This window comes from Canis lupus, chromosome 20 (assembly GCF_011100685.1).
Source record: "Canis lupus familiaris isolate Mischka breed German Shepherd chromosome 20, alternate assembly UU_Cfam_GSD_1.0, whole genome shotgun sequence".
In the NCBI taxonomy this organism is placed as follows: Eukaryota; Metazoa; Chordata; class Mammalia; order Carnivora; family Canidae; genus Canis; species Canis lupus.
Window position 1 is genome coordinate 55443860 of NC_049241.1, and position 24018 is coordinate 55467877.

Genomic DNA, 24018 nt, shown 5'->3' on the forward strand with positions numbered 1-24018 from the left:
GTCTGTGGCCTCCAGAAAAGCCTCTAACAGAGGACACCTGAGACCCGAGCCTCACCCGTTGAGAGGTGGGTTTCACTGGCCTCCCCTTTGTTCTCTTACATGCTGTTTCTGTAGTAACTTTGGGCAAGGTATCCGTCCAGACATCTCAGGGCTAGAAGACCCCGTTACTGTTGCTAACATACTTGCACCCAGAGTTGGAGTGTGCGTGGGGAGGGGCATGCCGCCAGGATGCGCGGGGAGGACAGGGTCGAAGTGGAACCAGCCAGGCCCTGCCATGGGGAGCCAGGGTCCTGGCCTGAGGCCGGCCCTTACCCCAGACCCTCTCCCTGTCCTGGGCCAGGTCCCCCATTCTGGTTCTTCTCTCTTCCCCCCAAGGGATGCCTTATGGCAGCCGCGAGAACTCCCTCCTCTACTCGGAGATTCCCAGGAAGGTCCGGAAAGAGGCCCTGCTGCTCCTGTCCTGGAAGCAGATGCTGGATCACTTCCAGGTGAGCCGCATGTTACAGGGCTCCGGCAGGAGCTGCCCTGGGCCCCACCCATGGCTGAGGACGCCGGCACAGGGCCAGGCTGCCAGGCCACACACATTTCTGTGGGCCCTCAGCCCCCGAGCAGCTCCAGCCTGGCAGGTAGCGCAGAGCCTGTGGAGACGAGTGTGGGCCCCCCCCCCCCCACTCAAGCCCAAGAGTGTGCGCTCTGATAAGAGCTCTTATCAGAAGCATCTCTTCCTTTTCGATGCCTCACCAAAGACTTGGAACCAACCCCAGGCCGAGGCCCATTAATGGGGTCTGGGCTAATAATTAACATCATCCAAAGTCAGCTCACCTGGGGGGGAAAAGATGGCTGGTGAGGGACAAGGGGGCCTCTTGCGTCCATTTCTGTTGACTTCTTTTTGGTCGTAAAAGCAGTGTGACAGTACGGGGTGGTGGACGGGTAGTGGCACATTCTGGATTTTTCTGCGCCGTATGACAGCTCTCATTTCTGCCATCCCTGGTAGGCCCCAAGCCGACCAAGCATGGGGTTCATTGTGCTTTAGGTTCTGCTTTTAAGAAATGCGTTTCATGCTGTTAACATTCCTTGCATCTCCACGTCGAATTCAGAATTCTCAGGGAGGCTGTGTGGTGTCCACAGTAGTCTACACGCCCAGACCCCCCAGTGTTAGGTGTTTGGGTGGTTAGGTGGTCCTGAATTTGCCCTGTGCCCCATGTGCAGAAAGCAGGAATGAGTGCCGGTGAGCAGTTTCACCGGAAGTTCTGGCTGGACGGGATGGTGATCAGGGCAGGAGGGAAGGGGTCTGTGGGATTGGTGCTGGGGACCAGGAGACAGTACTCCTTGGGGAGCCCTCCGTGCCGGTGGGTAGGGGACAGGCTTGGAGAGGCTCTGTGGAGAAACGTGGATGTGAGCAAGCCCAGAGATGGGCCAAGAGAGGAAGACCTCTCCGGTGAGCCCAGAACCTGTCAGCCAGCCCTGTCACCCCCCCACTGAGCACCCTCATGGCCTCCAGGATCAGGCCCACTGCGGCCACCTGGGAGCTCCCTGGAACAGGTCTGCTCCCCAGAAAGTTCTCTCTAGTATGGACCACAGGCAAATTGGCAGACACTGCCCAGGAATGCCCAGGCCGGAGGGTTTATGCTCAGGGTATGGGTCCCTGGCTGCACTGCTAACACAGCACCCGTCCCTGTGTGTCCACAGGCCACTCCCCACCATGGGGTCTACTCCCGGGAAGAGGAGCTCCTTCGGGAGCGGAAACGCTTGGGGGTCTTCGGCATCACCTCCTATGACTTCCACAGCGAGAGCGGGCTCTTCCTCTTCCAGGCCAGCAATAGCCTCTTCCACTGTCGCGATGGGGGCAAGAATGGCTTCATGGTGAGCCCTGGTCACTGGCTGAGTGGGAGGGGGTGGGCAGCCGGGCAGCCACCTGTCCCCTGAGCCAGGCCTCTGTGTCCCCAGGTGTCCCCCATGAAACCCCTGGAGATCAAGACCCAGTGCACCGGGCCCCGGATGGACCCCAAGATCTGCCCTGCCGACCCTGCCTTCTTCTCCTTCATCAACAGCAATGACCTGTGGGTGGCCAACATCGAGACCGGCGAAGAGCGGCGGCTGACGTTTTGCCACAGAGGTGAGGCCAAGCAGGGAGCCACGCTCCTATCGCAGCCATTCTTGTGAACGGCCATCAGAGCCACCAGCATAGCTCCTAGAGAGGCCCTCATCCCTGCTCCATTACCCCCGAGCAGTGGACAGTTTCTTGGTCTCTGCTGGCACGATTTGCCATGTGGTCCTACGGTGGCCTGTGCCAGCCCCACAGGAACTCCAGCTGCCTGGCTTAGGGCTTCCTCTACACGAGTCGGCCACGGTGGCCTGTCTTCCCACCAGCCACTTGTTCTGTCTCTCTGCTCATTCAGGCCCTTCCCCCTGACACACCCTCCTGTTTCACTCTGCCTGGTCCAACTCAGACCTCACGTGCTCCCTGGGTTTTCCACATTCCCTGTGTGGTGGAGCTTTCCACGGGCTGTGGCCTCCACATGTCCCCCATCCTATCCCACAGCCCCAGGGCCCTCTCTCTAAACTTGAGCTGCTCGGCCCAGGTAGCTCAGACGCTGGCCACATCCAGAGATGTTAGCTGCCTTGACTGCTTGAGGTTGTTCCTGGCATCGAATGGGTGGGGGCCAGGAATGTGGGTCAATCCCTCAGAGCACCAGACCCCCTCACCTATAGGATGTTCCAGCCTTGAATGTCTATAGTGCTTGGGGGTGAAGGCCTGCTCTGCACTTTGTTCCTCACCCAACCTGGTGCTCTCCCCATCCAGGTTCACCCAGTGTCCTTGATGACCCCAGGTCTGCAGGCGTGGCCACCTTTGTCATCCAGGAGGAATTTGACCGCTTCACTGGCTACTGGTGGTGCCCTGCGGCCTCCTGGGAGGGTAGGCACCTTTGTATTTATGAAAGCATATTCACCTGTGTTCTTTTGTGTGTGTGTGTGTGTGTGTGTGTGTTCTTCTTATTAACAGAGCTATAGTCTACCTGCTTTTCTGCTCTTTCCTCTTTTTATTTGAAACAAACTTCAGCAGCCTTTCTATCGATATTAGTGTTCCAAGCCATTTAGGCTGCTATGGCAGGACACCACAGACCCGAATGGCTGATAAGCAACAGACATTTATTTCTCCTGATTCTGGAGGCCAAAAATCCAAGGCCAAGGCACCAGAGATTCAGTATCTGTTGAGACCCTGCTTCCTGGTTCATGGACCACAGTCCTTTCCCTGTGTGCTTACTCTCTCATAAGGGCGCTCATCCCATTCATGGGGCTCCACCCTCATGATCTAAGCCCTTCCCAGAGGCCCTGCCTGCCCATACCATCACCTTGGGACAGGATTTGACCTTTGAATTTGGGGGGCATGAACCTTCAGTGCATTGCAGTCAGCACACAGGGAACTCTGATGCCACTAGAACCCTGGGGTGTGGATGGACCACAGTTTGTTTAACTAGTTCCATCCTGATGGATGCTTTGGTTGTTTCTGGATTTTCGTTTTGGTTTTGCTTTGTGTTGTAAACAGTGCCACAACGAACATCTTTGTGTATATGTTCTGACCTTCTGGGTGTTTCTCAGTGGTTCTTAACCAGGGACAGTTCTGCTCCCAGCAGGCACTGGGTGAAGTCTGGGGACATTTGTGGCTGTCACAACTGGGAAGCTACTGATATGGAGTGGAGAAGAACCAGGGGTGCTGCTCAGCATCCTATTGTGGCCAGGTTGGCCCTGCCCACAAAGCACAATCTGGCCCCAAATGTCAGCAGTGCCGAAGATCATGAATCCTGTCATGGAGAAAGTTCCAGCTACAAGAGAGCTGAGTTGAAGCTACACATGGCTTAATTCTTGATGAGTTTTGTCAACAGTTTATGGAAGAAGCCAGATCAGTGGGTCCTTTTGTATCTCTGTCTCTCTGCCTGCATACTATGTGGTTGTCTCATCTCTTCTGGCATTTAGTCAAGCCAAACCCATCTTCTAAGGGTGGGGGACTTGTTTCTGGCCTGTGCCGGTAGCATCAGACCCTCTTGTGCTAATTGATTTTTCTGTGGGTCTTCATGCTTCAGTGAGCTTTGGCAAAGCACACGGCAGTGACAGCTGTGCTTCCTGGGCACCAGGCTGCGACCTCCACTGTCAACCCTCTCTGCTGTGCACTGTTACCTTTAGTTCGGCCACCTAGTCCTTAAATTGACATAAAAGGAAGACTTTAGAGTTCTTAACCGTCAAGAGAATTGAAACACTAAATCCTGTGCTGTAAAGAAGCCAGCACCATACACTGAAGTCGGCTCCTAGGAAAAAGAGGGGTCGCCAGCATGGGAGAGGCACCTGAGGCCTGTCCATCCTTCTGAGGGCCAGGCCGGCTTGCCTGTTATGGGACAGAACACTGTGACCTGTCCTTCTGGCTGGCCCAGGGTCTTCATTGCACTGCCATGCTGTGTGTGCCCCTATGGCCTATGCCTCTGGAACTAGGGCCCCGGGTCAGGTCATTTATCTGTGGTGCCCTGCAGTCCTGAATCATGTGGCTTCTTCGTCCTGGTCAATAGAAGGAGGTCATTGGCCAAGAGCAGGAAGTCTCTCCCTTAATACTCTGGACAACGGGACTGTATCATTGTCTGCTGGGGGCCGTCCGGGGTGCTGTGGGGTGTGGAGCAGCGTCCCTGACCTCTGCTTGATGTGTCACTTGAATTCTGACAACCACACAGGATGGCCCTGCTTGAGATCCAATGGCCTAGATGATCTCAAAGGTCCTTTCTCCCAATGCTGGTGTGGCTCAAAAAGCCCTATTAGGAAGCCGCACCCCCACCCCCTGAATGCTGCCACCATCAACCCTCCGGTGTGGCCCTCTCCCAGGCCTTACACCCACTGTCACCTCCTGTGCTGTGGAGGAACATGGAGGAACATGGCTTTTCTTAGACCATGGCAACCCAAGAATGTTCTTGCTGGTTGCCAAAGTTTGAGGCCCAGGAATCCTCCATGCGGAGCGGATGGACACAGCAGTCCTGGGCACTGGGTTTGAGCAGCCGGTCCCAAACCATATGGCCTCAGGCCAGCCACTCAGCCCCTCCAGTGCTCCGCCTGACCTGCAGGCTGGGCGGGGCTGGGCTGCTGGGTCTGGAGGCATCCCTGGTCCATCCATGGTGAGTCGTAGGGGAGTGTCCAGGAAACTGCACACAGGGCCGCATTTTCCCTTTCAGCAGCCTCAGAAGCTTTGGCGACAGGCTGCCTCCCCATGACGTAAGCGCTGCCAGCCCCACATTCCAGTCTAGACTATCACCACCCCGTGATTCACGGACTTCTCATAATGGTTTTTATCCTAAGCCTTTCTGAGCCATGTCCCATGTTACCCTGTGTGGGCCGCCAGAACAAAGCCCCGGATGGGGCGGCTCAACAGCAGGCATTCACTGTCCTGGTCCTGGAGGCAGGAAGTCAGATCAGGGTTCAGCGGGCCTGGCTCCTCCTGAGGCCGCTCTTGGTGTGCACGTGGCCGGCTTTTCCCTGTGTCCTCACGTGGTTGTCCCTCTAAGCATCTGTCTTCATCTCTTCTTTTAAGGACACCAGACAGACTGGATCAGGGCCTCTCTACTGACCTCATCTTAACTTGGTCATTTCTCTAAAGCCCTCTCCCTGAATCTAGCCCCATTCTGAGATTCTGGGGGTTCCCAACACAGGAATTCAGTGAGGACATAGTTCACAGCCTGTAACACCCCTTAGGGCCACCTCCCATGGTATTGTGTGCTGGGAATAGCTCAATTCTCATTCCCATCATCAGAGTGAGGAAACAAGCCCCAGGAAGAGATGTGACAGGGTCACAGTCTACTAAGCAGCAGAGCCAGGGTTTCAGGCCTGAGGCTCGTGCTCTTGTCTGGGCCCTGCTGTGCAGGAGAGGAGTGTGGGGTGGCAGCAGGGATGCCTAGCACCTTCAGCAGCTTCCTCTGCCCCTTCCCAGGTCCAGAAGGCTGTAAGACACTACGGATCCTGTACGAAGAGGTTGATGAGTCAGAGGTGGAGATCATTCACGTGCCCTCTCCCGCACTAGAAGAAAGGAAGACAGACTGCTACCGGTACCCCAGGACAGGTGAGGGCATCAGGCACCGGTCTGGGCCTCACAGAGCAGCCACGTGCCAACCTGGATACCCCACAGGACCCAGAGACACGGGCTGGGCTCAAGAACAATAGCAGCAGAACCAGTGCCACCATTGATGGTACCTGCTCTCTGCAAATCTCCAGATTTTTCCAGGAAATGGCTTAAACATTCTTGGAATTATTTAAAAATACTTAGTGAGCTGCACAAATTACACCCAGGGGCCAAATCCAGCCTATTTCTGACCTCCTTGGAAGCATGCGGTGGGCACCTGCTATGTGCTGTGCCTGAGATAGATCCTTCCAGTGATATTTGCAACCCCTGGTTTAAGTGGGAATGTCAGCCCCTCCACCTCCACTGGACAGATGGGAGAGCTGGCGCTCAGGTGCTGAGCTATGCACCCAGGTGCTGGGGCCATGCAGGCTAGAGTTGGGATTGATCACAGAAATAGCTGGAGCCTGACCCAAACCCACCTCTAGAAAGTGCCATTTGGTCATCCCAACCAATCAGCCGCCTTGCTCCCAACAGCTCAAGAACTCAGCAGAGTCATGTGGGACATGTGGACACCTTTCTGTATCATGATGATTTTATGGTAGTTGTGTCCTGCCTTTGCCACCAATTTTCAAGCTCTCCAAAAGCGGGGAGGCATGTTCCTGATGTTTGTGTCTCTCCACAACCTGCCTTCCTGCCGCAGCACAGGGTCTGGCCTGTGTTCTTAAATGGTAAAGATGGTTGTTACGGCACTATCAAGAACAAGGTCCAGGTTCAAAGTCAGAAAGGCCTGTCTGAGGGACTTTGTGCCTGGGCCAGAGGGGTGACGCACCCACGGAGAGACCTTTGGACACCCAGTCCCTTCCTCCCCGTCCCTCCCACACTGGCTTTGTTATGTTGCTGGGGTATCACCCCACTCTCCACCCCAACCCCTGCTCTGAGCTCTCGTGGGCGACACCTGCTGGACTCACCTCCTTTTCATTTCCGCAGGCAGCAAGAATCCCAAGATTGCCTTGAAGCTGGCCGAGTTTCAGACTGATAGTCAGGGCAAGGTGAGAGTGGCCAGGAGAAGCTTCTGGATGAGGAGAGGAGGGGCTGGGGTTGGTGTTGGAGATGGGTGGACAGTTAGGCGGCATCAGCAAGCCTCTTTCCCCCTTTCCAAGGCCAGGTGTTCTCGAACAGCTGAACCCGAAAAGGCACTGCTTCTGTAGCCCCATCACTCTGAGCCTCGGTCTCGAAAATGAGTGGTGAGCTTGGCCTCACCTGCCTCCACATGAGGAGGTGATGCTGATGAGTACCTTTGAGCGGAAGGTCCCATAAGGGTTTCCAGAACAGAGAGCTCCCCTGGGTAGTCATCCGGGGGACTCAACCTCCGACCCGGCTACTCCCCTCCCCCTCCCCAACATTTGGGCAGATCTACACATATGCTTCGTTGGAACTGTCAGTGCTCCAGTTACTTCTTGGTCACCTGGGGTCAGGACAAGTGTCCTCACCACCAAGGGAGCACTTGCTCAGGAACCCACAGCCAGGAGGGCGGAAAGGCTCTGATGGAGAAGGGCCAAGGGGCTGCCAGGTCTCAGAAGGGAAACAGCCACATGCCGGAGGTTTGAAACTCAGACAAGCTGAGGAAACCGTTGCAAATCTTTGTCAGAATGACTTTCTACATGAGGTTTCAAAAAGAGTGTAAGATAAGATACACTTATTTTTCATGATTTGGGGGTTAGGTTTTGGTTTGGGAATGATTAGGCCTTAACCAAATCCCTTCTCCACTCTTTACCTGAATGTTCTGGCATTTTCACATACACCTGACATTAGGTAGCTTTGCTGAACCCCTACCAGCTGTTTTAAGTGGTGCCTGGCCCGTCGGACTGGCGGGGTCCTGAGGTGGGCATGGGTGGTACCAGGCAGTTGGGAGCTGCTGGTAGGGGCACGTGGGGGCGTGGGTGTAGGTCACGCCAAGGCCCTGCCTGCTTTTCTTCCATTGTTTTCTGGACGGGATGCCCCGGCAGCTTAGCAACCAGAAGTCACGTTGCCCAAGGCCACCTGGCACTGCAGTGACCGCCCAGACCAGAGCCCTTGGGTTCTAGCCAGCAGGCTATCATGAGCTTAAGCGACAGAAGTGTATGTCTCCTGGCTCCAGAGGCTAAAAGTCTGATAGCAAGGTGTGGGCAGGGCTAGGAGTCTCCTCCCGGCCCATCTCCTCGCCCTGTAGATGGCCGCTGCCTCCCTGCATTTTGTCATGAGGCAACTCTCCCTATGTGGCGCCTGAGTCCGCGCTTCCCCCTTATTACAGGGGGACCGCTCCTTTTGTTGGATAGGGGCCGCCCTATTCTAGCACCACCTTACCTGATTATACCTGAGACCACCCTGTTTCCAAATCAGGCCCCACTGGGAGTTAACCAGGAGCCAGGACTCCACCCCTGAGACTTGGGGGACACAGTGTTCCCTCCAGAAGCAGCCATCTCCTCCTGGGCAGCATGTGGTCAGGCCAGGGTGTGACCCAAGTCTGCTTTGCCTTTAGATCGTGGCGACACGAGAGAAGGAGCTGGTGCAGCCCTTCAGCGTGCTCTTCCCCAAGGTGGAGTACATCGCCAGGGCCGGGTGGACCCGGGACGGCAAGTAGTGAGTGTCGCCAGCGGGAAGCGGAGCTTTCCTTGTCACTCCTGTGTGACCCTTTTGCTACATTGAGGGCAGATCTCTAAACGGGGCCCCAGACCACTGCCTACAGGCCAAATCCAGCCTGATGCCTTTTTTGGTATGGCCCACGAGCTGAGAACAGCTTTGGTGCTTTTAAATGATCAGGGGTAAACAAAATCCAAGGGAGGAGAGTATTTCATCACGCGTGAAAATGATACAAACTCCTCGTTTCAGTGTCCGTAAATAAAGTTTCACCGGCACATGGCCACATTTTTTTGTGTACAGATTGTCTGTAGCTGCTTTCACACTATGTTGGCAGGGTTGACATTGCCAGAGAAACTGTGTGGCCCACAAAGCTGAAATGTTCACCCACTGATCCTTTGAAAGGCAAAGCGTACTTCTCCGGCTCCACACACTCATCCCCGAGGCAGCCTGGACTGAGCCTCCTTGCCTTTGGCAGGCTGTGGGCTCCGGCTGGACTGGCATGTCCCCGTGGCGTCATTTGCTGGTTTGGTTTCCATTATTCTCTCTTTATATTGAGATCCAGCTTCCCCACCTGCAGTACTGACAGGTCTCTGTTTCAAATAGGTTGTCCATTTACAGTTGAGAAAGGTACAGAAACTTTTTTTTTCTCAATTTTTGAAAGTTCTGCTTTTTTTTTTTTTTAATATTATTCATGAGAGACACAGAGAGAGAGGCAGAGACACAGGCAGAGGGAGAAGCAGGCTCCCTGTGGAGAGCCAGATGTGAGACTCGATCCTAGGACCCCAGGATCATGACCTGAACTGAAGGCAGATGCTCAACCCCTGAAGCCCCCGAGGCAGTCCTTAAAAGCTGTTTCAAAGCAGTTGTTTTGAGGACAGAATATACCTGACAAAGTAGCTCCCAACAGGATTTTTTTTTAAATAATCTCTACACCAGTGTGGGACTTGAACTCACAACCCTGAGATCAAGAGTCACACCCTCCACGGATTGAGCCAGCCAGGTGCCCTCCCCCTGCCCCGCAACAGGATTTTTTTTTTTTAAGTTGCTGATTGCTTCCATCCCAAGTCCTTAAGAATTCATGTTCAACAGAATAAATAATTTATTTCCCAAAGAAAGGAAGAAAGACAGAACACTGTTGTTCAGAGCAACAGGAAGTAAACAATAGCGTATGCGGGCTGAGGATTTGGCAGAAATTGCAAACGTTCTTGAAATGCTGCTGTAAGGTCTAATGATACCAAGATGTTTCCAGAATAGTTGGTTTATAGAGTTCTGTCGCCCGTCACGTCTCCCCAGAGGGCACGTGCTAGCCAGGAGACCTTTGTGTGCTGTGGGGTTGCTTGGTCAACGGTGGCAAAAGAAGGATGGTTCTGGTCCCACATGTTCGGGAAGTGAGGCGTCTGTCCCCCGGCTCCCCCGCTGGGCCCTGAGGCCTTCGGTTGCTCTCTCATCTTGCTCTCTCAGTGCCTGGGCTATGTTCCTGGACCGGCCCCAGCAGCGGCTCCAGCTCGTCCTACTGCCTCCAGCCCTGTTCATCCCCACCACCGAGAACGAGGAGGAGCGGGTGGCCTTCGCCAGAGCAGTGCCCAGGAACATCCAGCCGCACGTAGTGTACGAGGAGGTCACCGATGTGTGGATCAACGTAAGGGTGGGGAGATGCCGGGTGTGCATGCCCCCTGGGCCCCCAGATCCTCAATGGGGTGGGGCAGGGAGGGCGGAGTCCCTGGGGGGGTGGTTGGATTGCCCTCCATGTGAGTCCAGCCAACTGGCAAAGCCCCACCTTCTGATGCATCTTCTCTCTTCTTCCCGGACAGGTGCACGACATCTTCTATCCCTTCCCCCAGTCAGAGGGAGAGGATGAGCTCTGCTTCATCCGTGCCAACGAGTGCAAGACTGGCTTCTGCCACTTGTACAAGGTCACCGCCATCTTAAAGCCCAGTGGCTACGACTGGAGTGAGCCTCTCAGCCCTGGGGAAGGTGAGCAAAGCCTGACTAACACCACTGCTCACCCAGTCGGCCGTCTGTGGCCCAGTGCACTGCTTGCTCACTGACCCCGCCCTGTGACCAGCCCCATGAGGCGGGGGCAGTAAGAGTAAAGAACCAGCCTTTCCCGAACATCATTCATGGTCTGGTGGGGGTTGTTATAGCCAACTGTCCGTTCAGTCAGTGGTATCTATTTAGCTCCTACCATGCTCCAGGCCTGTCTCACACCAGGGGTTGGCTCAACACGGCCAGAGATCAAATTCAGCCCACTACCTGTCTTTGTAAATAAAGTTCTATTGGCACATGGTCACATTCATTTATGGATTGATTGTGGCTGATTTCATGCCACAATGACAGAGTTGAGAAGTGTGACATAGATTTTGCAAGGCTGAAAATGTTGGCTATCTGGCCCTTTATAGGAAAAGTGGCCAACCCCTGCTCTAGGTGTCAGGGGTATAATTACAAAAAGAGGAAAGAAATCTCTGCTCTTATGGAACTCCCTAGTGGAGGAAATGAGCAATAATCCAAAAATAATTGAGAGTAATGAGCATGGTGGTAGATGCAACAGGACAATAGGTTAGAGAGTGAGAGGCTTTCTTTCTAGCTCTGGAGGTCAAGGGACCTCTCTGGATAACATGTTCTGGAGCAGAGACCTGGAACAGGTAGCAGAGGCGGCTAGCCACATAGATCATTCCAGGTTAATGGCACAGCCTGTGCAAAGGTCCTGGGGCAGTAGCTGCCTGGTGTGTTGGCAGAGCAGTGAGGAGGCCCTTGTGGCTGGAGCAGAGTGAGTGAAGGAGAGATGGGGAGGGGAAGGCAGAGAGGGAACCGGGCAGGTCATGTAGGGGGTTGGGGGCCTCAAGGAGGACTTGGGCTTTTATTCCATTGCTATTAGCTTAAAGCCATTCCTGGGGCTGCTGAAGTGACAGGATGGGGTCAGGAGGAGTGACAAGGATGGGTCGTGGCAGCAGGCTGGGCTAACCCAGGTGGATTCGATTCTGAATGAACTTTGACCTCTATGTCACCACAGTTTGCTGGTTGTAGGGTGCGAGAGAGAAAGAAGAAAGGCACAGGTGCCTGGAAGGTTTCTGGAGGGTCAGTGTGAGGCAGAAAGACTCTGAGAGGGACAGTTTCAGGAAATGTCCAGTTGGGGTTTGGATGTGTTCACATTGAAGTGCCCGAGAGTGGACATGCTGCGTGGGCAGGTCCTGGCACCTGGAGTTCCAGGGAGCAGAATGCATTTGCAGTGGGTGTTGGGCGTCCTCACACAGATGGGATCTCAGCCTTGAGACAGGACGGAGCACCAAAAGGCCGAGTCTGGGCGAGGAAGCATTGTGGGCTGAGAGCCAAACCAGGATGCCTCAGGCGCTCCCCCCACTATGCGGACCCTGGGCCAGCTTGTCCTCCGTGGGGGCGTCCTGGGCTCTGTGGGGGATTGAGCAGCATCCTGACCCCCCACCCACTCAGTGCCAGGAACACCCGTGATCGTGACAGCCCCAGATGTCCCCAGACATTGCCCAGTGTCCCCTAGCGCAGGATCATCCCAGGGGAGCCCCACATTTTAGAGGCAGCCCCACAAACAAGCCCGAGGCTGTGCAGCATGGGGCATGGAGGCTGGAGAGTGTGTGGTGTCCAGGGAAGCCAAGCCCAGGGATCAGGAACATGCGAAGCCACGAGCTGCCAGGCGTCCAGTAAGAAGGAGCTAGAGGAGTGACTGCTGTCTTGGGATGTTGTCACTGCTGTCTTGGGGTGTCCTGCAGTCCACACAGGCTAGCTAGGCCATCTCCAAGGTGGGTTTTCTGTGGCTCTTCTGTGTTGTGCTTTTCCCTCTATCTGACTAAGCTGGCACCACCTAATCTAACCTTGGGAGACCTCAGTGGGCACATCCTCGTTCAGCCTCTGGTGGTCGCTGGGTGGAGCTCCTGCCTCTGCCCATCCTGTGCGGGTCCAGTGGCATTCCCAGCCGGCACTTACTGTCCTGTGGCTTGGGACTGCTAGGTGGCAGTTGGTCGGCCGAGAAGGCAAGACCTTGGTCACTTTGGACCAAAAGGCAGGAGTCCTTTAAAGGAGCCCATTGGCGTGCCTGGAGAAGAGGGAGGAGGGTCAGGAGCACCGAGGGAGGGTGCGGCTGGCTGTCAGCTGGTTCCCCCCGGAGGGGCAGGAGAATCGAGCAGAAGCAGGGCTCTTCCAGTGGCCACATGTGGTTCTGCTCCCCACCCTGCACGTTCTGTGAGGCATGATGGAACGGCGCCGGTCCAGATTTGAACGAGTGCTCCCTTCAGGAGCACACACACTAATGCTGGAACTGTACAGAGAAGATGAGCGTGGCCTCTGTGCAAGGATGACATGCAAATTTCGTGAAGCGTTCCATGTTTAAAACAAAAAATCTGAGCGACAAATCAGCCATGTCCAGCCTCCATGTGAGTGAGGGACACGGGAGGAGCCTCCTACCCTCCCAGATCCAGCTGTGACCAGTCCCTGGGCCCAGATGCCTGTACCAGGAGTCCATGTCTGCCAAACCTGGTGTCATTTGTGCACAGAATGAAACAGCCATCACTCGTAAACTGTCTTAATAAATTTGTGATGTGTGTCAGCAGGCAGCCCGTAGTTCTTTACCTGGTGGAAATTCAAAAGTGAGATCTACCCAAAAACAACAACAACAACACAGCAATCCAAAATCTGACATAAGAACTCAGCTGAGCCTTTGCTCAGCCAAAGTGTTGTGACCAAGCTCTGGTTCTCCAAAATCCTAACATGTTCTAGGAGGTCACAGGTTGAGAGCCCAGAAGGTGGATGGTTTGGCCTCGGCAGGGTTCTAAAATCGGTGCTTCCAATAAAAGCGCAGCTGTCTGGTTTTCCCTGGGAGACGCTGGAACCTGCACACAGCCGCCATGGCCAGTGGGGCGCATCCCTGCCCCATACTACATCTGGGGCCCGGCCAGCTCAATCTCGTCTCCCACGTGGCCTGGCTTGGGGGTCTCTGACAAGTTTGCTCAGATGGAGTTTGGCCTCAGGGTCTTTGAGTCCCCTTCACGGCTGCCTGGGGCCCCCTTCAACTCTTCCTTTCCTTACTTCTAGATGAATTTAAATGCCCCATCAAGGAGGAGATCGCGCTGACTAGCGGTGAATGGGAGGTTTTGGCAAGGCACGGCTCCAAGGTACCAGAATCTCTTTGCAACCCTCCCCACCCGCCCTGCACGCACGCGCACTCCAGCTTCCCTGCAGACCCTGTGTGCCTGTGGCTTCTATCTTCCCTCCTGGCTGCGCCTGCCTCCTGCTCTGCTCCACTCAGCTCCGTCCACTGCTCCAGCATGCCCTGGGCCGTAGAGCTCTGGTTCTGGCCAGCTGGAGACAACCCCAGTCCGGGAAGTGGGGCCTGCTCTGTGCACCTGTTGCAGTCCGTTAGCCTTCTCCCACTCCATGAAACCACCTCTCCCTGGGACGCTTTGCCTACCGTGGGATTGCCCTGCAGCTTCCAACTGGGGCTTGCCCTGACGTCTGTCCCCGGGAGGTTTGGGAACAAGGATGCAGCTGCAGAGACAAGCGGTGTACCTTCCACTCACCCAAATGCACCATCATAAAAATGTGGCAGGACTTGCATCTGACCAAAACTTCTTCATCAGGGTCCAATTCTACAAAATTCCAAATTTTATGGAGAGAGCTCTTAATCAGACTTCCGGATCCCTACCTCACACCAGCATAAATGCCTCCTGGACCAAAGACAGACGTTAGAGATGTTAGCACGCATGTGTGTATCATAGAGCTGTTTATGCAGTGGGAAATAGTGGTCAGTGAACACTAGAGTGAGCCCTCAAGGAGTGACTTCGGTATGTCCAGGTTGCACAGATCCAGGTGTTGAGTATAGCATAACCACACCTGACAGAGTGCCCTGTCACTGACTTGGAAAGATGTCCCTGTGAATTGTTGGAACAGAAGCAAGGTGTGAGATGTGATTCTGTTAGATTTCACGTTCACCTCCTATTTGTGAGGCGAGCCGGAGGATCGGGTACCAAAAGGTTAAAGGTTGCCTCCTCATTTGCTCTGCTGTGGTTGATTCTTGCTAAGAGGCACCCCTGAGCCCACAGCCTAGCCCTGCCCCTCAGTAGCTGTGCTCCCGTTCCCGTTCCTCATCTGTCAGATGGGGTGGTCGGGGAGCTCTGATCCCATCTTCATGGCAGTCTCTTCCCCCTCAGCCCTGCCCATATCTAGGCGTCCCGGGCACTGTGGGATGGCAGCAGCCTTCCCCATCCCACCCATCCCAGGTATAACAACCACAGATGTCCCCAGATGTTGCTAAATGTACCTGGCGGGGAAGGGGGTGGGCAGGACCGCCCCGATGAGGACCCTACCTTAGAGTAACCCGAAGCCCCCAGTGTAACATCTGGTAGACCCACCAACTAGAACTCTGCCCTTTCTCAACCACTGTGGGCCTTGTGGCTCTTACACACCTGGGTTTTTATCCAGACATTAAAGAACAAAAGTCAAAAAAACCACAGCAGCATTTAAAAAAATTTTTTTAATTCTTAACTGAAGTATCATTGACAACACAGCAACATGTTAAACGTTACAAGGGGAAAGACTGGCCTCTCATGTCCCCTCCAGCTCTGAGCCACCTGCACTATTTGGGGTCCTGGGCGGGGGGGGTCCAGGCACCTGGGGAGCGCCTCCTTCCACGTGTGCATCTTCTCACATGGTCCTTGTGACAAAACTGCAAGCGACCGTGTGTGGTTGGTTTTCCAGCAACATTCTGTTTCTAGAAAACCTGCATTCATTTTAAAAGGACAGCAACAAAGGATACATCAGCGTTTGTTGTACAAACTGAACCATTCTAGGTAACCCTACATTAGGGATATCCCCACTCCAGGCTCCTGAAGACTCTTCCCGTCAGAGGTGGCTGAACCCCGCGACAACCCCAGCAGAGTGTTTTTGTTTGCACACATCTCCACAGGATGTTGGAGTTTTTTTATTTTGTTTCTTAAATTTTATTTATTTACTTAAGTCATCTCTGCCCTCAACATGGGGCTCGAACCCACAACCCCAAGATCAAGAGTCACACACTCCAACTGAGCTAGAGAATTGGGCTGTAATTTTGTGGGGGGTTTTTTTGTGTGGTTTTTTTTTTTAATTTTTATTTATTTATGATAGTCACAGAGAGAGAGAGAGAGAGAGAGGCAGAGACATAGGCAAAGGGAGAAGCAGGCTCCATGCAGCGGGAGCCCGACGCGCCACCCAGGGATCCCTGGGCTGTAATTTTGAAGCCAGTCTGTCTTTTTGGACATTCTCAAGTCATCACTTTTTTTTTTTTTTAAGATTTTTTTTTTAATTTTTATTTATTTATGATAGTCACAGAGAGAGAGAGAGAGAGGCAGAGACACAGGCAGAGGGAGAAGCAGGCTCCATGCACCGGGAGCCCGATGTAGGATTCGATCCTGGGTCTCCAGGATCGTGCCCTGGGCCAAAGGCAGGCACTAAACCGCTGCGCCACCCAGGGATCCCTCAAGTCATCACTTTTGTTTAACAATAAGAACACAGCATGTTTGTCCTTCCACTTGAAGTCACCCCTCAAGCGAAGCCCTTAGGAACAGTTCCCTGGAACATAATTGCTGCATCAGAGAACATACCCTCTTTAAGTGTTTTACCTCTGTGTAGCCAGTTTGGCCCCAGAAAGGCAGTGGCTCTTCTGATCCCCGGAGCAGGTTTCCTTCCTGTTCTTCCCGAGGGCTCATCACATAACCGCACACTGTGACGGGGGTTCACCCAAGAAGCAGCCGGCACAGGGAGTTGCCGCCTCTGAGCCCCAAGCACCGGGTCAGAAGGGTGGGCTGACCTCTTGGGGACCAAGGGCAAGGGGCTGGTGGGTCCTCCAGCATAGGCCAGTCCCTCCCTCAGCCTCGGTCCCAGGCACTGAGCCCTCTGCTCTGCACTCGCAGCTCTGAGCACTCCCAGAAGGGCTGTCTGGGGTTGGCCTTCTGATTTTAAGTCCTACCAGGGGAACTGCAGTGAGCGCAGCTAGATCGCCGTCCGCACCCGCCCCACCCAGGCTGAGGAGCGCTTCTCTCCCAGCTAACTTTTCCTGCCAGTGGGCTAAAGCCAGTGGAGAGATCAAATCTTGCCACAGAACTCTGAGCCATCCCTGTGGGGACAGGAACAAAGGCCTGGGTCCCTCCACTGGGTGTCCGCCTCCTCCCCCAGCCACTGTGGGAGCAAAGGCATGGGAAATGCCAGGCCGGGCCTGGGGCTGCTTCACGAGGAGCCCCTGTGCCCCCACAGATCTGGGTCAACGAGGAGACGAAGCTGGTGTACTTCCAAGGTACAAAGGACACGCCCCTGGAGCACCACCTCTACGTGGTCAGCTATGAGTCGGCAGGCGAGATCGTGCGCCTTACCACACCCGGCTTCTCCCACAGCTGCTCCATGAGCCAGGTGGGCACTCTCTAGATGTGCCTGATGGCACCATTCTGGCACCCACCCTTAGCCTGTCAGAACATTCTAGAATGTCAAGCAGCGAATGTGCACCAGGCTACTTCCAGTCCAGGGCAAGCATTTGATAGCAGTCTGTGCACTGTAGAACCAGCAACGTGAGCAGGCTCTGACATCAGAAGGATCAGGGTATAACCTTGGTTTGGTCAGTTACCATCGAGGGTGACGGGTGGGGGGAAGTGGGGGATCCCTGGCCAGGGAACAGATTCCTCTTGGCCTCCATTTGCTTATCTGTGAAATGGTGGGGGGTACTAGCACCCATGTGAGTAGAAGAGCATTGAAGTTTAAACAAGTGAGCACACAGGGTAGACAGTACATAGGTTTGTGGGTGATGGGGGCGGAAGGAGCCAAAGCAGACTGGGAGGTCAGGAAGGACGCATCGTGCAGTGCTCAGCGCCCCGTCCTGCCCACAGAATTTCGACATGTTCATCAGCCACTACAGCAGCGTGGGCACACCACCCTGCGTGCACGTCTATAAGCTGAGCGGCCCTGATGATGACCCTCTGCACAAGCAGCCCCGCTTCTGGGCCAGCATGATGGAGGCGGCCAGTGAGTAGCCCTGCACCCCTGGGGACCTTGACCGAGTCTCTCCTGCCCACCATCCCTGGGAGCCTCCACTTGCCTGTTTGTAAAATGGGGTGTGGCCCTGTTAAAAAGCACTGGCAAGCAGGGGCCGTTCTAGCAGCTTCAAGGCAGCAAGTGGCCCAGTGGCCCCATCTGTCCTGTAGGCCCTGCCACCTGGGACAGTCTCTAACTCCTGTGCTGTGGTTAAGGACGGTGTGACACAGCACAGATGCAGTTCATGATCAGCTGCCTGACACAGGGAGTCCCTACAGGGGGCCTCTCCTCATCCTTGGGCAGCTGTCTCCATGGGCATCTGCACAGGGCACATATTCCGATGCATTTGTGGAAGGAGCCAGGGGGGTTGGGCATGAGCACAGCCTCAGGAAACTAGAGGCAACTTGCCAATTTGTCCTGGAGCCTGAAGGGTGGCCTGGACTCTGCTCAGGTGACCCCAGATTCCACTGCTGGCTCCAGAACCATAGGCACGTCACTTAGTCTCCCTCAGTGTGTCCTCTATGAAACAGTCCCATGGCAGGCAGTCTGTGGGATGAAAACTGAACACTCCGTACAGTGCCTGGCACACAGGAATCATGCACTAAAAAGGACACCCTTCCCTGACCCCAGAGTTGCCACTTGCTAGATTTCCAGAACATTCTAGGAAATAAGAATCCCTGGCGTTTGTGGGCTGGAAAGCATCTTGTTACATCATCGCCCTCTGAGACCTGGTATAAATCTCCAGCCAGAAGCTCACTCAGTCTAGGACTCTCCCCACATCACCACAGGACATGACAGAGCGGGAACCCTGGTCCCAGTTTTACAGATAAAACCAAGAGAAGGGTGGGTCTTACCCAGGCACCCAGCAAGAGGGCAGCGGTGGGAAGTGCGGTGTCTTGGTGCCCAGCTCTGGGCTTGCAGGCAGGTGGACCGAGGCACCACGTCCGGACACTCCCAGTCTTGGCGTGTTTGTAGATCACCTCTACAAGAAGTCAGCCAACACGGCCTACGTGCCACGCCTGGCCACTCCCGGTCATTTAGGTACTGTCAACGGCTACACTGGGGCCCCAGCAGCAAAGCCATGTAGTTAAGATGCAGACAAAACTCATGGCAGTTGTGGTATAAGTGACTCCCAACCCACTTGACAGTTAACTTAATTTTCTTTTAAAGTGACTTCCTCCATTTACCTAAATAAACGTTCAAGATAAGCTTAAAGAAAGACTTCTGCACTGTCATGATTGGAAAACCAATGTTATTGCTTGGCAGAAATAAAGGTGAACATCAGAAGCAGATGATAAGACTGGCTGTTACTCAAATCCCAGAGGCATTGCCACCCCCATAGGAGATCAGATCAGCAGGTGTCGGGGGGGCTGCTGGGGACTGCAGCCTGCCACACACACACTCCTGGGACCAGAGACTTTTGTGGCCCTTGGATTCAGATTTAAACCATCAGAAAGCACAGAAGGCAGTGCCTCCTGTTTACTCTCTGCAGTCAAAGGCCAGGCAGTGGACTGTGGGTTTCAGCCAGATGTGCTTCCCTGGGGCACTCTGGCCCAAAAAGCCATAGCCATTCTGTCTCTACAGGCTGCCCCCCGGATTACGTGCCCCCGGAAATCTTCCATTTCCACACGCGGTCAGACGTGCGGCTCTACGGCATGATCTACAAGCCCCACGCTGTGCAGCCAGGAAAGAAGCACCCCACTGTCCTCTTTGTGTATGGAGGCCCCCAGGTGGGTGCCAGCCCTGCTCCCCACACACCCCCTTCTTTCATGCCAAGACTTGAGTGCCATCCAGGCTAGAAGAAGGGTTAATGCAAGCAGGGGGGTCCCCTCCTCACTGATCACACAGGGTTCTTGGGGTCCGAGCCCTCCTGCCTCTGAATCTCTATACACCCCACCCTCTCATACAACTCCCTTCCCCCTGCTGATGCTCCCTTGTCCCTCTGGGAAACCTCCCCTAGCCCCCAGGTATCCCATCTGGTCCACCTGCCCAGCAGTGACCCACTGTCACCCTTGATCACTGATCTTGGGATAGCAGAAGCCATGGACCCTGGGCCCAGTTCTCTGAGGAGACAAGACAGGTCCAGGCAGGCAGATTGGTTGGGGACCATCTAAGATAGCAGTTTCTCACCCGGGGGTATTCTGTACCCCAGGGAACACTTGCCGGTGTCCAGGGACATTTGTAGTCTTCATGGCCACAGTGGGGGCCTGGGACAGTCAACCCCCTGCAGTACCTGCCATGGCAGAGACTGATAAGTCTCCAAACATCAGTAGTGCCAAAGTGAGGAACTGCTTTAAGTCAAGGTAACTCCGAGAACACAACTGCCTGCCACCACTGGTTTTTATCTGTTTTTAGAGAAAACTGCAGTAGAAAGGAGGCAAAACGTGTCTCAAAAAATAAGGGAGTAATTCCAGACAGGCCCATGGCAGAGGTCCCGGCTGAGGAGGGAGCCCATCCTAAGCACAGACCTGGTACAGAGTGGGCCCCTGCCTGACGTAGGCTACAAGGTGGCTAGAACCCTACCAGGGTCATGCATAGCCTTCACAGTAAAGGACAAGAGTCTTGATGAAACTGTGAGACCCCCGGCCCCATCCCACCTGCCTCTGGCCCATCCAGCCCCTCCTGCCTGGTATCTCACACTGGAATCCTTGCCACCCATCCTAAAGCTCCATGTCCTCTCCTCACTTTCCCCTTACAGGTGCAGCTGGTGAATAACTCCTTCAAAGGAATCAAGTATTTGCGGCTCAACACGCTGGCGTCCCTGGGCTATGCCGTGGTCGTGATCGATGGCAGGGGCTCGTGTCAGCGAGGGCTTCGGTTCGAAGGGGCCCTGAAAAACCAAATGGTAACATCTCTTCACAGTTTCTCTGGGCCTTTCCTGTATGGTCAGGGGAGCCCTGGGGCTTGGGGGCAGCTCTGGAACACCTCCTCAAGGGCATTCCTGGCCGGATGGCAGGCATTAGTAGGGCGGACTCTTGGAACCAAGGAAAATGTCCACTCTGATGCTCTGCTCTGAGCCACAGCCCATGGCGAGACAGGTATCCACACATCCCACCTGGTGCCTGAGGCCCAGATGAGCCAGACATAACAGTATAGGTGCCATCAGCAGGAAGTCCCAACAGCTGGAACAGACAGGGACTGGTGGCTGTAGAAGTGGTACTAATGGTAATGGTGGTGGTGGTGGTAATGAAGATGAGGATGATGGTGAAGGATGGTGGTGGTGGTGAGGATGGAGATGGAGATGATGGTGGTGGTGGTGGTGGTGGTGGTAAGGATGGAGATGATGGTGGTGGTGGTGGTGAGGATGGAGATGATTGTGGAGGGTGGTGGAAGAAGTGATGAGAAGAGATAGTGGTGATAGCAGGAATAACGGTGGTGGTTGTGGGCGAGGATGGAGATGGTGATGGTGATGCGGATGGAGAAGATGGAGGGTGTGGTATAAGTGATGAGGAGAGGTGGTGATGATGGTGGGAATGATGGTGGTGGTTATGGTGAGGATGGAGACGGTGGTGATGAGGATGCAGATGATGGTGATGATGAGAATGGTGGTGGTGGTGGTGGTGGTGATGGTGGTGATGGTGGAGATGATGATGGAGGGTGGTGGTGATGGGAATGATGGTGGTGGTGGTGATGAGGAGGATGGAGATGATGATGGTGGTGGAAGTGATGAGAAGAGATGGTGGTGATGGTGGGAATGATTGTGGTGGTGATGGAGATGATGGTGGAGGATGGTGGTAGAGGTGATGAGAATGGAGACGGTGGTGATGATGGGAATGATGATGGTGGAGGGTAGTGGTGGTGGTGGAGGATGATGGTGGTGATGATGGGCATGATGGTGGTGGTGGTGGTGGTGGTGGTGATGAAGATGGAGATGATGGTGGTGATGGTGGCAATGATGGTGGAGGTGATAAGAATGGAGATGATGGTGGAGGACAGTGATAATAGTGAGGATGGAGGTGATGAGGATGATGACGGTGATGACACCTGCTGTTTATCGAGCCTTATCATGTGCCAGGCCTCTGAGTACAGGACACTCACCACCTCGGTTCCTCCTCATGCCCACTGTAAAGTGGTCCCATTCATGTTGACGTCCTATTTTAGGGATGAGGAAACTGAGGCCCAGGAGGGGAGATGTGACTTTCTCCGGGTCAGCCAGGAGGTGGCAGGGCGGGGCTGGTGCTGGGCCTGTCTGACCACTGCCCCCGAGAGCAGGTTGGGACAGGGTCTGGAGAGATGGGTACCTTCCAGAGAGCTGTTTTTGGTATACAAGGGACAGAAGTGGGACAGCAGGGCTCGCACACGGAAGAGGCCTCTGAGAGGTGCCTGGCCTCATCCCTCAGGGCCAGGTGGAGATCGAGGACCAGGTGGAGGGCTTGCAGTTTGTGGCCGAGAAGTATGGCTTCATCGACCTGAGCCGAGTTGCCATCCACGGGTGGTCGTACGGAGGCTTCCTCTCGCTCATGGGGCTGATCCATAAGCCCCAAGTGTTCAAGGTGGGTCCCACCCCGTCCCCCTCCTGTTTGCGGGCACCCGCCTGTGCCCCTCGGAGCCCGCCCCCCCGGAGAGGCATCTCGGCAGGGGCCTTGCCACGTGGCTGTTTCTCCCCGCAGCAGCCCCATGGGGCCGAGCCCCCCTCCTCATTGCCCGCCACTGCTGACCCCAGGATGGCATCCGGCTGCACAAAACCCCGCCAGCAGCTCTCTGTGGGAGGCTGAGCCCGGGACCCCGGCCTCGGATGGGCAGAGGTGGGGCATGGTGTGAAGAGCGTCGGGGGAGGGGCCCCCAGGCCGGCCCCACTGGCAGGGCACCGCGGGGCGGCGATGAGGAGGAGGAGGCAGGAAGGCAGTGGGACCAGGGAGGGGCCGAGCCCGGCCTGAACGCACTCGTTCAGCTCACCCGCCCTCCCTCGACAACGCACGATCCACGGGGGACACGGTCTGAGGGCCCCTCCCCTGCCAGTCCCCGTGTGCATGTCCGCTCCTCACGTCCTTCGGGGGAGGCCCCGGGACAGCCGGCAGGCCAGTGAGGGCTCCTGAGACCTGACTCATGTGTGTATCTCTCTCTCTCCTCTCTCCTCTCCGCTCCCTCTGCTTCCTTCTCTCCCTCTCTCTCCCTCTCTCTCTCTCTCTCTCTCTGTCTCCCTGACCCCACTCTGTCCACTGTGGCCCTCAGGTGGCCATCGCGGGCGCCCCGGTCACAGTCTGGATGGCCTACGACACAGGGTACACTGAGCGCTACATGGATGTCCCGGAGAACAACCAGCTTGGCTACGAGGCGGGTTCTGTAGCTCTGCACGTGGAGAAGCTGCCCAATGAGTAAGGCCCCCACCCGCCCTCAGCTCTCAGGGTCGCCAAGACGCCCATTTCCCTGCTGCCACTGTCCCCCTGCCCCCTGCCCTTTCTGTGTCCGCCTGCAAGGCTGGGCCTCCCGTATTGGCGCTGTACTCCTGTGGCCACCGAGCCTCCCTCTGCCTGCACTTCACACCCCCTTGAGGCCTCCCTCGTCAGTGCTCCTCACGGAAGCAGCAGGCCCCCAGGGTGCCCTGCCCTTGGAATGTTGGAAGGAAGGCTCTAGAATCTCACTGCTTTGCACATGCGGGCCTCCCTCAATCCCTAATAAGCTGTGGGGCCATCGTTGGGTCTCGAACCTGATCAGCCCCTCTTTTGTGGGCTTTTGACATCCAATGGTTCAGGGCACAGGTCCACGTGGTTGTAGCATCTGAGTCTGTGGGACCAGCTTAGACGTCCCGTGTCAGCCTTTGGTATGGGCCCCTTTGTCTAAAGGAAAGAACGGTGTCACCACCCTCTGGTGTGGCTCGATCTGGTGAAGGACTTCCCTGGGCCACACCTTTAGTGCTGGGCCCTCCATGCATGCTGACCCCACCCAGGGCCCTCTCCCGGCGAAGCTGTTCTCTGTGACCTGGAGTGTGGCCCTGGGCTCCCTGGAGATGCTGAGGGGGGGTGTGTATGGGGACGGACACATACACACACACACACACACACACACACACACACACACACAACACAGCCAAGCTTGAAAGCCAGCACTCTGGGCCTGTGCCATCTAGTCTGGGCACCAGGAGCCATAGTGACCCCCAAATTGAAGCTCACACTGGTTCACAGCTACTGACGGAATAACTGGGCCGAGACAGACACAGACTGTCTGCTGGTTGCCAGGGGGCCAGGGAGACTGCTAACGTCAGGGGGCTTTGCTAGAACTGGATAGAGGTGGTGGTCACACAGCATTGGGAATCCACAAAATGCCCCCAAATCCTTCAGTTTGCAATGAGG

At 55.2% G+C, this 24018-nt stretch overlaps 1 protein-coding gene and 1 non-coding gene across 8 annotated transcripts in view; both read left to right on the forward strand.

The window, feature by feature from the left end:
* DPP9 (dipeptidyl peptidase 9) overlaps window positions 1-24018 on the forward strand; it is a 43030-nt gene that overhangs the window by 12214 nt on the left and 6798 nt on the right. For 5 of the 7 annotated variants that reach the window (XM_038567709.1, XM_038567706.1, XM_038567707.1 and 2 more), the window contains 16 exons: window positions 376-488; window positions 1690-1863; window positions 1948-2116; window positions 2804-2917; window positions 5963-6091; window positions 7079-7140; window positions 8610-8710; window positions 10172-10349; window positions 10522-10684; window positions 13769-13848; window positions 16961-17113; window positions 17584-17719; window positions 19313-19458; window positions 20427-20573; window positions 22069-22221; window positions 22901-23043. In XM_038567709.1, the coding sequence (XP_038423637.1) occupies window positions 376-488; window positions 1690-1863; window positions 1948-2116; window positions 2804-2917; window positions 5963-6091; window positions 7079-7140; window positions 8610-8710; window positions 10172-10349; window positions 10522-10684; window positions 13769-13848; window positions 16961-17113; window positions 17584-17719; window positions 19313-19458; window positions 20427-20573; window positions 22069-22221; window positions 22901-23043 (2161 nt within the window). Of the gene's footprint in view, window positions 1-375; window positions 489-1689; window positions 1864-1947; window positions 2117-2803; window positions 2918-5962; window positions 6092-7078; window positions 7141-8609; window positions 8711-10171; window positions 10350-10521; window positions 10685-13768; window positions 13849-16960; window positions 17114-17583; window positions 17720-19312; window positions 19459-20426; window positions 20574-22068; window positions 22222-22338; window positions 22474-22900; window positions 23044-24018 lie in introns of those variants that run through there. The other 2 variants (XM_038567712.1, XM_038567713.1) reach the window with 2 other exon arrangements.
* On the forward strand, window positions 12960-13067 carry LOC119864827. Its single transcript, XR_005375310.1, has one exon. It is a non-coding gene; the product is annotated as a U6 spliceosomal RNA (small nuclear RNA).